Below are 13,010 nucleotides of genomic sequence, written 5' to 3' on the forward strand. Positions count from 1 at the left end.
AGTGAATCAGATTCAAATTCAAACACAAGTCTGAAAGTGAAGCTGTGGTGGAGGTTCAAATTGAAAACAAGCTATTTAAACAGCTCTCGAGATATTCTCACTCCATCAAACCAAACAAAAAAAACAAGTTAACAAACAGCTCATTCAGCTCAATATTCAAATACAGTAAATTTAAAATATGGTCAAGTTCAGTAAAGAAATACTCGAAAGGCTCTTACTCGACAGTAACAAGATTCGTAACATTAGTATTATTGCTCACGTTGATCATGGTAAATCAACACTCACTGATCAATTGGCTTTAGCAGCTGGTTTAGTGGATGAAGATGCTGCAGGTGAGAAGAGAGTTTGCGACGTCGATAAGAATGAAATTGAAAAGGGTATTACCATTAAATCAACAAGTTTGAGTATGGTATTGGAAAATCCAGACAAGGAGAATGATCATCATTTGGTTAATTTGATCGATTGTCCAGGTCACATTGATTTCTCATCTGAAGTTAGTACAGCTTTGAGAATTACTGATGGTGCAGTGTTGATTGTTGATGCTGCTGAAGGTTGTAGAGGTCAAACTGAAACAGTAATTAGACAATCTCTTCAAGAAAGAATTCGTCCAGTTCTCTTCATTAATAAGGTTGACCGTTTGATTGAAGAAATGCAATTTACTGAAGAAGAAAGTTATCAAAACTTTTTAAGAATTATCGAGTCTGTGAATGCTCTATTATCAACTTATTCTGATGAGTCAGTTTCTGTTGATCCAGTTGACTGTAACATTGCTTTTGGATCAGGTAAGATGGGTTGGGCTTTCACTTTGGAGCAATTCGCTCAATTATATAGCAAGAAGTTTAAACTTCCTGTTGAGAAGGTTATTAACAAATTATGGGGTGAAAATTATTATGATCACTCAACTAAGAAGTTTACCACTGAACCTTATTCATCGACAAGTGGTCAACAATTGAAACACACTTTCTGTGAATTCATTTTAGAACCTATTTTCAAGATTTTCAAGTTGGTTAGAGAACATCAAATTTCGAGTGAAGGTATTTTGCCAACAGATTTGGAAAATATCATTAGTGCATTGTCTATACCTCTGACGAAAGAAGAAAAGAGAAAGGAGCCGAAACTTTTAGCTAAATCAATCATGAGAAAGTTCCTACCAGCTCACAAACCTCTAGTTCAAATGATTATTAACCATTTACCTTCTCCTAAGGAAGCTAAAAAGGTCAGGTATGATAATCTCTACACTGGTGAAGATTTGACAGATCCATACGCTACTGGTATTAAGGAATGTGATCCGAATGCACCACTGGTTGTCTATGTCAGTAAGATGGTACCTATGCACTCTAATACTAGCTCTAGTATGAGTAATAATGTTGGTCGTTTTATTGCTTTAGCTCGTATCTTCTCTGGCAGTTTGACTCAATCAACTAAGGTAAGAATTCTGGGTCCTAACTATGATCCAATTGCTAAGAAAGATGTTTTCCATACAAGCATTCAAAGATTGTTAGTCATGGTTGGTAAAAATACTGAAAGCATCACTCAAGCTTCTTGTGGTGCCATCGTCGGTATTGTTGGTCTTGACAAGTACATTATCAAATCATGTACATTGACAGAAGAAGGACAAGTTGCATGTATGCCAATTAAGAATATGAAATACTCTGTGAGTCCTGTTGTTCAAATGGGAGTTGAGCCAGCCAATCCAGCTGATTTATCTCGATTTGTTGAAGGTTTGAAACGTCTCGTTCAAAGTGATCCTCTATTGGAATGTAAGCAAAATGATAGTGGTCAACATATTCTAGGAACAGCAGGTGAATTGCATTTGGAAATTTGTTTAAAGAATTTGGAAGAAGAATATGCAAGAGGAATTCAAATTAAAAAGTCTCCTCCTGTTGTCACTTTCCACGAAACAGTTTCAAATAAGAATGGAGACATGGTCATGGCCAGAAGTGCAAACGGTCACAATCGTTTATACATGCAAGCTGAACCAATCAGTGAGGAATTGATTGAAATGATTAAGGAAGGTCAATTGCCAATGGATGATCAAAATAAGAGAGCAAAGATTTTAGAAATTGACTTTGAATGGGATCCTAGCATAACAAAGAGAATTTGGAGTTTTGGACCTGAAGCTGATAAGGGTAGTAACATTTTGGTTAATGCAACCAAGTCAGTTGACTATATTAATGAAATTCAACAATATGTTGTCACTAGTTTCCAACAAAGCAGTTCTTCAGGAGGTTTATGTGATGAAGCAATGAGAGGTGTTTTATTCAAATTTAATGATTGTAATCTTCATGCAGATTCTATCCATCGTGGAGCTGGTCAAATTCTCCAAGCAACATCACGTGTCATGACTGCTAGTCAATTGAGAGCTGATCCAAAGTTAGTTGAACCAATGTATCTTGTTGAAGTTCAATGTCCTCAATCAGTGATGGGTTCTGTCTATAGTGTCATTTCCAATAGAAGAGGTGTTATCAAATCTACTGAAATGGTAATTGGTACTCCTCTCGTTAGTATTACAGGTAATTTACCTGTGCTGGAAAGTTTCGGTTTAACAGAAGAGTTGAGAGGTGTGACTCAAGGACAAGCTTTCCCTCAATGCAGTTTCAGTCATTGGAAAGTAATGGAAGACAATGTTTATGATCCTCAATCTAAAGTTCACAAGCTCATCAAATCTATCAGAAAGAGAAAGGGTCTTAAGGAAGATATACCACTCTACACAGATTACTGTGATGCAATGCCTAAACAATAAGAGTTTTAGCATTTAGTAATAAATTGCCTTTTTCTCCAATCTTTCAACAGTACATAACAATCGGGGATGATTCTTAACAAGTTTGAATCAATATCTATCAATATCTATCAATATCTCAAATTGAATCAATCTTCAATAACCATATGGTAAAGTATTATTTTTTATTTTAACAAAAATTCAGTAAGGATTTTGAGGCGCTTGTTACCATTGTTGATTTTCTTGATGACTGCTTTCTATCATTGATTAGCGTTTTCAGAGGCGATACTAGAAATGATATTGAAGACAATGATTTATAATAAGGAAACAATACAAAAAGTTGAAGGAGAAACAAGCAAAAGTTGCAGAAGGTGGGATTTGAACCCACGAAGCTTGCGCAGTAGAACTTGAGTCTACCCCCTTTGACCACTCGGGAACCCCTGCTTCATATAATCTTATAAACCTGGTTGTTCACTTTGAATATACCAACATTCTGTATTTTCAAGTTAGCCCATTGCTCACCTTAGCATCTTATTTTCATTATCTTCCACAATATTCTTTATCATCTTTATTCGCCTTGAAACCAATCCTTAATTTATTCTCCCAGCTTATTCAACTATTTTCTTGAATTGAATTTCCAATTTTCCCAATTTTTTAACCATAACTTTTCCTCGCAACATTTCACACTTTCACAACCAATATAACATCATTGAGGATGCAAGATTGAAAAAACCATTGACTGTACTTCTACAGGATCTTTTCTGTAGGAATACATAAACTCGACTTTTTTGAGTCAATCTGACCTTTGAGGTTAACCAAGATGAAGACTCTGTAGTCACATATCTTGAGCATGATATCGAACTGGAAACATGCTTCGTTGTAGGTTTCCTCGTTCATAGATGATTGCTGCATTCCTTACCAGCCATGGTTTGTGAATGGGGGATTTGTGAACATGCAGATTGGTACCTTAAACTTTTTATCAATTAAAAGAAAAATATTACAACTATGCCCGAGAGCTGCCAATTAAACTCTATAACAAAACTTTCCTTTTATTATTAATCAACATGGCCCGTCGTATCTTCATTGCACTGTATTGGAGTTAGGGTTTTATTTTGTCTTGGAAAGCAAATATTTGAAGACTCAAATTCGAAATTTGAAGGTTTATTGATCAACCACAAGTTTCTCTTTCTAAATAGATAAAATTCAAAGGTGATAAATATATGGTCACGTTGCAAGTTCTTCTAAACAATAACTTACTGAACCAACAATCAATAGATTCGTTGCCTTCACTGTTCATACAGTCAAAGACTGTAGCGGGATTGTCGCCATATTCCTGGCAGGCTTCCCGTCTAATTTACCAATTGAACAATATCACAACATATTCCCTTTTACTGTATTCCTGTAATAAGGGCAGTACATTGATGTAAAAGCTTTCTTAAAAGTTATCAGGTTTCTCCTGTTGATTATTGTTTGATAAGAAATAATTACCATTAAGGCAAATTCATTTAAAATTACAATCCATTAGTTCCTGACAAATAACTATGCATGAATTTGTGACTTATGGCCAAACTGTAGGATAAAATCATTTTGTTAAAAAAAATGAAACATTTGGTGCAGATTTATATTGCAGAAATTAGGTTAATTGATGGCTACGGCCATATCACGATGAATGCACCTCATCCCGTCCGATTTGAGAAGTTAAGCATCGTCGAGCCACATCAGTACTGAGGTTGGAGACAACTTGGGAACCTGTGGTGCTGTAGTCTTTTTTTCATATCAAAATTTGTTTTATTAAGCTTGCTATTAAAGTAAGTCTTGAAGTGAATCACTGCAATTCTCCTCAGGCAACAATTGCAACAATCGTTTAGACCTTTCGAATAAATTTAGAACAATTGGCGAATCACTCCAAACATTAGCCAATCTTTCACACAAGCAATACAATTGGAAATAGTGCTGAGAGAACAACAAATCCCTTACCAGCAACAAATCCTTTTCCATCTTCTTCTCATATTCAGAGGCCTCATTCCTGAATGCTACTAAATTGTAAATGCAAGTTGAATTACTCTTTCCTCTCAATTTGAGTAGATCAACAAAGTGAAAGATAAATTCCTCCCTCACCTTATCAACAATCTCACCACTCACAAGGATGGAACCAAAGTTTTGAGCGAGTGATTGTAATCTTAATGCAATGTTACACTCGTCACCAATTACTGTAAATGACATTCTGCTCTTACTGCCCAAACAACCAACAAGCATTTCACCACATGTAATTCCAATAGAAATATCCAATTGAATACCCATTAGAATCTTCCATTTAGAGTTCAAATCCTCAATTACTTCCATGCATTCAATGGCAGTTTTACAAGCTCTTGATTCATGATTTGCACATCTGAATGATTTTTCATTCCAAAATACCATTACAGTACCCTCAATGAATTTATCAATAATTCCACAATGGGCCTCAATGACCTGTGATATGGAGCTATAATATTCTGTAATGATTCGAATAAATGCTGTAGTTTCGGTCTTTTCAGAAAGTGTTGCAAAATTATTGATACCACAATACAGAACTGTCATGCTCGGTTCTAATTTCATACCAATTTTACCGTACTCTTGCTTATTTGAAACAATCATCTTGGCAATAATGTGTGGAACATACTTGCTGAATGCAAATATTCCTCTTTGGGTGATTTGAATATTTTCGTCCATTTCCTTGATTTCACTGAAAATTGTAACATGTTTCTTGTATGGAGTTTCTAAACCTTTGAATGAAATGAGATGATTCATTTGCTTGGTAATGTCTATCAGTGGTTGATTAATTGATTGAACAACGCATAAAACAATTAAGGTTTCTAATACAAAAAAAATGATAAATAAAATTACAGAAACAACACCAGAAGAAATGACCTCGGAGAAATATGTCTTCTCCAAACTCGTCGTGACCACAGTGCATGTCAGATTGTAGGTATCCCTCACTGTTGAAACTTCTACAATTTTCCCCTTATAATGAAATATGTGAGATTCGTTTGCATTCAGATTCAAGTTGTTTAAATCAGAGCGATGAATTTCTTCAGAAATATCATCAATAGATGGATCGTTCTCACTGCTTCTTGCAAAAATACCTCCAGTTCCATTGATAATGAATGAACTGTATAGAAGAGCTGTGGATGAGTTCGCAACATTGACATTTTGAATTTTGAATTCCAAAGCAACTATTCCAAATAAATAATCATTATGTGCACCCTTCATACGCTCTAATTCCTCAACTTGAATGGCATGAAGAGTGGAATTACCTCCTGACAATGTATAATTTCTTACTGGAATATGACTATATATGGGATAGACAAAAAAAACTGAATATAAACCCTCCTCGTTCAAGGAAGCACTTGTCCAACATGGTCCAGCTACCTTCTTCGACTGCCTAATCTCTCTGTACCAATCACAATCGGTTGGTGATGAATTAATTGACTGGTTTTCTGCCTTGCTGTCAACCAAATCTAAATCATCATATGACAACAGGTGTGAATTCGTATCTCTTATTCTATACGTTAAACGAATATGCTCCTCTTCTGAAGAATTATTTGGAAACTTTCCAGTTTCGAACAAATTATGATTTTTAAATATCAAGTAATAATCGTCAAATCTTACAAATTGAATGGAAACTAGTTGAGTACTGGTAAGCATTCTGTCAGTGGCTCTTATTACTCGCATCCATTCAATTTGTTTGTCCAATTCCATCATTTTCCCAATAAATAAATTGTAAAACATCAAGTCAACCAGATTTCTAGCAGAATTGTGAATTTTCACAACTCTCATTCTCAATCTGTACGTAGTTTCCCATCTTTCATATCCACTTGTGCTTTTGTAAATCTCAGATCCACTTGAGAAGAGCAAAACGAAAGAAGCCAAAATTCCAAAGAATGTTTGAAACACAAACAAGACGAAAATTAAATTCATAATTCGGAAACCATATCTAGTGCAGTTTAGTCCACATTCTCCACATTTTGTTTGATGGTTCTTCTTCTTTGATTTCTTTAGAGACAATATTTGACTTTTTGATTCAGTTTCGTTTGTTTCTTCTTTTGCATTGTAGCGATGAATTATTGGAAACTCATTACCATCATCGCTATCAAAATCAGATGAGAACGCATCCATGAAATCTAATCTAGACTGTTTTCTCATTTTCCCTCCTCCAATAATTGATTCTCTTCTGTTTTGATGTTTTCCATTCGTGTGTGAAAACATCTTTTTGTGAATTGTATTTTGTAAAAATTTCTTTTCTTATTGGAGTAATTCATCATTTTAGGATAGAGTTCATTGTTTAGAGTTTAAACCTATTTAACAATATTCCATATAACACTAGATTCTTATGGATGTTCAATTAGTATTAATGCAGCTTTGGGAATTAGGTTCTTAGAATAGAAATTGGTTAGCACGTTTTAAAGAGAACATTGTAATAAAATAATTAATTCCGTGTATATATGGAAACTATTTTCATAATGAATAACATCCCGTGTAGTCCAATGGCTAGGATACCTGGCTTTCACCCAGGAGGTCCGGGTTCAATTCCCGGCATGGGAGGATAATTTTGCCAAGATAATTTTCTTTGAACAAGTATGAAGATTTTTGAGACATTGTTCTTATTTGGAATGTTTTGAATACAAGATGTGAATCCTATTACTCTGATATGAAATTGAGCAAATTTCCAACAACTATTTTTGAGCATGTGGATATTAGCTGGCCTTGACCAGTTCAATGAAACGCATCTGGGTTTCCTCACTCAACACGCAGCAAAATCACTCACAATCAATTATTTGATGAGCATTCAACAGACCTTTGATTGCAACACCTCAAACCATTTCAACTTCCTTCACATACATCATGTACATCTACAATCAACAAGGTAGATCAACAAAGTGTTGAGGATAAGCAACAAGATGGTTCACACTTCATAATCAACAAGACGAGTTTCATGATGCAGCCTTTTCAAAGTGGCCTTTCACATGTAAGGTTGGCGCTTGTAATTGAACTTCTAAAGTCTCTGAATGCAACAAGCAGATACTCAACATGCCATACATACAAATTTTTGCATCACTTGAATAACCTTTTCATTTGTCTATCAACACTCATGCGCTTCTTTTTTATTGGTTATTGTTGGAAGAAAATTCCACGAGTGTAAGAGAGCCAAGTATAAAGGCAACCATACTACTATACATAATAATCTATTAAAACAATAGTTGATAATGCCAAGCACTGTTCTAATATTCATGATGAGAGCAAGCCTTACACAATGAAGGAGTTGAACATTTTTAAATAAACTAGAAGCCAAGCATCAATGATGCCCAATATAATAACAATTCTTAAAGTTATTATTTATCCTGGAAGTTATTCATTATATTATGAAGGTATTTATTACTAAATATTACCTGAGAAAGATGATAAGTTGAGAAGGAATACAAGTTGAGGTGAGATCATCTCTCTCGGGTTGGTCTTCCAAAAATTGTTCCAATTCAATTTCCTTTTCATCATCTTTTGAAGAGAGATGCAAAAAGGAATACTAGACATTTAACCATTTGCCAGGTTTTGAGATAATGGTGGGCTTAGAATTTAACGAAAAAGGTTTGCCTGTTGTTTGCCTTCTTGATGTGTTTTGAAGCTATGGGAGTACACTACAATTTCCTTTTTGCTTAAAATTTTTATCTCAAAACGCGGCATGGGAATATCCTTTTCACTTTGAAATAGAACGGTCATCTATTCTTCCTTAGAGACAACGCAGAATGGATATGTCAAGATTTGGAAAAGGTATGAACCTCTATTTAACTGTCTTACTCTAGAATGTAACAATACACCAAAATTCAATAACAAAAAAACAACATGATAAGTGAATCGAGAGGAAGAGCACAATTTTTCATTGGCATATTGCAGTGGCCAGTTCTAGTGTGGGCAATTTTGAATTTAGCTACAGGAATACTGGGCATGATTGTGTATGGTGCATTTACAGCCAGTTATGGACCCGTCTATATTGTGAATCAATTTGTTGGCTTGTGGTTGTGTGTCTTATTGACCTTTTTTAGTGCACAAACAGTGTATATTGAATTGAAGCCAGGCGATTCGAGTGAGCGAAGAATTCTCAGAGTGATTACTTTGGTGGTGAACATTCTGTATTTTGGTGTCATCCTGGTTGGTTCATTCATTCTATTTGTGTTATATTCGAGAGCTGGAACTCGTCCTGATGCTATTGTCTGGACAATTTTGATTATGATTATTTGTTTGCTGAATGTTATTGCTTTGATTTGCAGATGGTATTCAAGTGTTGGAGCTGGAAAGGAATTCATTCCAGACGAATCAAAATGTTTTCAACTCATTAAGGAAAAGTCTGCTGGTGCATCTGGTGTTAGCATGTGTTTGTACATTACTGCCATTGTGGTGAATGTATTGTTGAGATTCATCTTTTTGATTTTCCTTGGATTGTTGATTAGTGGCAGTTCTGCTGCTTCTAATATTAAGAATTATCCAATGAAGGGAAAACTAATTTCAGTTCCATTGAACGATGGTTCAGGAAGAAGTCAAAACATTCACTATTTGTGCGAGGGTCCAACTGAGGGAAATTCATTCACATTCCTCTTTGAAGGAGATTTCACACATGGTTATGCTGATTATTATGATATTCAAAGATATTTGACAGCTCTTGGTCGTCGTTCTTGCATTTATGATAAACCAGGCTTAGGATATTCTGACTATTTGTACAAGGACCAAAAGGATGAATCTACATTTTACTACAACTTTTTAACGAGTATTGGAGAAAAGACTCCATATGTCATGGTTGGCTGGGGAGGTGGTGGACATATCATTTACAAATTTGCTTTGGAACATCCTGAACTAGTCAAGTCGCTCACTTTCCTAGATGTTTTCCCACCTGGAATTGAATTTACCTCAATGAAGGATTTGAAAAATTGGAGTCAAGAGCAATTTAATACGTACAAGAACCAAGAATTGAGAGGAAGAAGAACCTTATTTGGAATTATCAATGGATTGGCAGTTCCGTGGGGACTCATGTCTATCTTTGTTGGATCATCATCCAATACCAGCAATGCAGATGAAATTACTTTCTGGATGAGCACTGAAAAGACATGGATTACTCAATCATCAGTTCTCGATACAGCATATGCTGACACTGGATCCTATCTGAAACAAAATCTCACATCCACCATAAGTGTCAATTTGGTTGTTACCAAGCATGATGATAATTGGGTCATTAAGAATAATTAGGAAGGAGCCGATTCCACTAATTGTAAATTCGAAATTGAGAAGAATAGGTACTATCTCAACTCACAATTGAATATGATTCCAAAACAGAATGGAGGATCCACAACTTATTGTACAGATGATGCTTGTGGACTTGCATATTACACATTTACAAATCCAAAGTACACAGCTGATACATTGAACACACTTTATGCCAAATAAATTGTAAATAAATTGCCATCGATTATGTGTCATCTTTCAATCAGAAATCAAAAAAAATGAACACAATATCTACCTTCTCAGATCCATCTCATCAAAAATTATAGAATATTAATTTTAAATAATGAAAAATCATCATGAAATTAACCTCAAATTGAAGTGATAAGGAATACCGTAAAATTTCACTCCGGAGTAAATATACTTCACAAACAGATACTTTCTCCAAGAGACGTTGAGCTGTGTGTTCCATAACTTAAAAGATCCAATGTTGCACTCCATGAATCAACGTTGCCAAAGTTCCTGACGCCATGAAACTATCCTTCGCTCAATCCTTAATTTTCCCTTAATTTTCCATTAAATCAAAAAAAATTGAAAATCAGGATTAATTATATTAACATATGCCAAGGATTGTGGATTCTCATCAAATACTTTTGAGTTTGATCTTGTTGGCCCTAATATTTCACATAGTAACTTGTTCATCATCACAGCGGACACAGGATCATGAAGTGAAACGATGCATCAATTACTCACCCATCTTCTTCAATACTAAGAATATCGATGTTGCAGTGGCTTCCGAAGAAAATCACTACAAGATCCTTCTTCCCTATTTGAAACAGCATGGTGTAAATTGTATAAGATTGTACTTTACTGATTGGAGGAGGTATCATGCCGATTTCTTCAAAGTTGTGAACGAGTTACACATGAAGGTTATGATTACATTCTGGCAATACACTGATTCGACTCCAAATCTTGCAGATTCCAAGGAGAGACAAAAGACGCATGATGATGCAGTCTTTTTGTTCAAGACAATTTCGACAGAACCTTCAGTTTTTATGATTTTCTATGGAAATGAATTGGATTTGATCTATCCCTATCAAATTCCACTAGTTTTCGTTGCATTTCAGGAATTTATAGATTTGCAACGACAGGTAATTCCAGATCCAACGAAGAGAAAATCACTTTCTCTTCCATTATCTGATTCTGGTTTTAATTTGAAATATGTTGCTGATTATGATTGGGTTCAAGCAGATTATAACACTTTTAACATTTATAGAGGTTCGACATTTCTTGACTTTGTGGAATCGTACAAGATGGTCAATCCGAGCAAACCTCTCATTATAGCCGAAACTGGTGCTTCTTCATACTATCAGTTTCCACATCAAATACCAAAACCTTATTATGTTTACAATGCAAGTGATCCAAGTATTCAATTGGGAGAACGATATCAAGCCATGAATCATCAAAGAGTCTTGATGGAATATATTGCCTCTTCGGTGGTCAACCCAGGTTTATTGGATGTTTTATGTTTATTCGAAGCAACAGATGAATATTGGAAAACTTCAAATGATCTCAATCCATATTGTCAGTCAAGGGATGGTCATTTAGCTTCAAGACAGAATACCTGCGGATATCAAAATGTTAATTACAAGGACAAGATGATTCATGAGGCATTTCTGGGTTTGATGCGTCAGGATTATTCGAAAGATGAATTTTCACTCATTCCAAAACCTTCATTCAATGTGATGAGTTTTTACTATAGAAGTATGGAGAATATCAGTCAGTGGTCATGTGAAATATCTCAGAGTGGCTGGAATTCAGACATTTTGAACACGAGAATAGTGCCAGATATTGTGTATAATGTTCCATACGAAACCTTACGATTATTTGAAACTGTATTTCAAACCAAGATTGGAGAGAAGATATTCACTTGTAAATTTAAAGGAAAAATGGAAATATTACAAGCCCTTCCTCTTAAAATGAATCTTTACAATTACCATATATAGATTTTACTGCTTTGGATGATTTTTGGAATATTTTCATGCTGGTTTTATTTGTATCTTTTATAACCTATATAATTATCTATCAGGTATTAGATAGATTGGGATTGAGTTGTAAAATTTGCTGTTCTTTCTGTAGATGCAGTGGTGGACTTTTCATTTCAGAAATTGATGGAGACTTCGATTGGAAACCAAATGAATCTCTATTAGAAAGGATACAAATACAGAATGTACTCTTTCTTGCTTACAATTTTACAGAATATCTCAAGAATATGGATCATACATTTTCTGCTCCGCAATTATTCCAAAAATTTTACAAGAATGAAATTAATGTTGAAGGTTTAAATCAATTTTGTAGATATGAAGGCCCAAAAAGATCAACATTTGTAAGAATACTTGAATGGTTGCTTCCAGATCCAAAAAGCTTGTTTCCCTATATGGAAACTAAATATATTAGCAACTTAAATTCAATTCCCATGACAACTTGTAATTGGATAAGACATTTAATTTGCCATTTCAATATTTATCAGATTTTCCTCAGATTGTTGCTATTTACTATCCTTCTTAACGGAACTCCACTTATTAATTTATTAATTTACATTGACTTTTATTTTAGTTTAGGATATAAGGCAATTCAATTAATTTACATTCTCTCTTCATTTATTCCAAGAAATGGACAAAGTTTTATTGGAATGATTATAAGATTTATTAGATTCTTCGGATGGATTCAAATTGTGGAAACCATTGCCATGATTTTAGTCATTTCATTTTTTAATCATGAAAACGAAACTGTGTTACTCTATGAATTTAATGGAGAAAGATATAATTTTATTCGATTCTTCAACTATGACGGTTTTGATATCGTGTATTCTCACAATTCTGTTATCATTCTTGTAGTCACTGTTGCTTTTGAGATTGTGAAAGAGTTTACAAAATTTGTACTTTTTTGGAAAACTAGTTTAGAAGAAAGAGGAAACAAGGTTTTGAAAATTCTTTACAATATTTCCTTTTTCCAAACCTATCTCTTTATTCATGTACTAGGATCTGTG

General features: G+C 34.5%; 4 protein-coding genes and 2 non-coding genes across 6 annotated transcripts; 4 read left to right on the plus strand and 2 right to left on the minus strand.

Annotated features, from left to right (window-relative positions):
* Positions 1 to 178: 178 nt before the first annotated feature.
* On the plus strand, positions 179 to 2,743 carry NAEGRDRAFT_52377 (uncharacterized protein; the record flags this gene model as incomplete). The annotated part of the gene is made up of 1 exon (XM_002672167.1): positions 179 to 2,743. One exon carries the CDS (start codon positions 179 to 181, stop codon positions 2,741 to 2,743), a length of 2,565 nt encoding a protein of 854 aa, XP_002672213.1.
* Positions 2,744 to 3,082: 339 nt separating this feature from the next.
* NAEGRDRAFT_t604 lies at positions 3,083 to 3,163 on the minus strand. Its single transcript has one exon. It is a non-coding gene; the product is annotated as a tRNA-Leu (tRNA).
* A 717-nt stretch (positions 3,164 to 3,880) lies between these two features.
* On the minus strand, positions 3,881 to 6,901 carry NAEGRDRAFT_52378 (uncharacterized protein; the record flags this gene model as incomplete). Its single annotated transcript, XM_002672226.1, has 2 exons — positions 3,881 to 3,907; positions 4,697 to 6,901. The coding sequence occupies 2 exons, from the start codon at positions 6,899 to 6,901 to the stop codon at positions 3,881 to 3,883; spliced, it is 2,232 nt and encodes a 743-aa protein (XP_002672272.1).
* Positions 6,902 to 7,228: 327 nt separating this feature from the next.
* Positions 7,229 to 7,300, plus strand: NAEGRDRAFT_t598. Its single transcript has one exon. It is a non-coding gene; the product is annotated as a tRNA-Glu (tRNA).
* A 1,293-nt stretch (positions 7,301 to 8,593) lies between these two features.
* NAEGRDRAFT_52379 (uncharacterized protein) lies at positions 8,594 to 9,988 on the plus strand (the record flags this gene model as incomplete). The annotated part of the gene is made up of 1 exon (XM_002672168.1): positions 8,594 to 9,988. One exon carries the CDS (start codon positions 8,594 to 8,596, stop codon positions 9,986 to 9,988), a length of 1,395 nt encoding a protein of 464 aa, XP_002672214.1.
* A 593-nt stretch (positions 9,989 to 10,581) lies between these two features.
* NAEGRDRAFT_52380 (uncharacterized protein) lies at positions 10,582 to 11,967 on the plus strand (the record flags this gene model as incomplete). Its single annotated transcript, XM_002672169.1, has 1 exon — positions 10,582 to 11,967. The coding sequence occupies one exon, from the start codon at positions 10,582 to 10,584 to the stop codon at positions 11,965 to 11,967; it is 1,386 nt and encodes a 461-aa protein (XP_002672215.1).
* Positions 11,968 to 13,010: the final 1,043 nt, after the last annotated feature.

This window comes from Naegleria gruberi (genome assembly GCF_000004985.1).
Source record: "Naegleria gruberi genomic scaffold NAEGRscaffold_55, whole genome shotgun sequence".
In the NCBI taxonomy this organism is placed as follows: Eukaryota; Heterolobosea; class Eutetramitea; order Acrasida; family Naegleriidae; genus Naegleria; species Naegleria gruberi.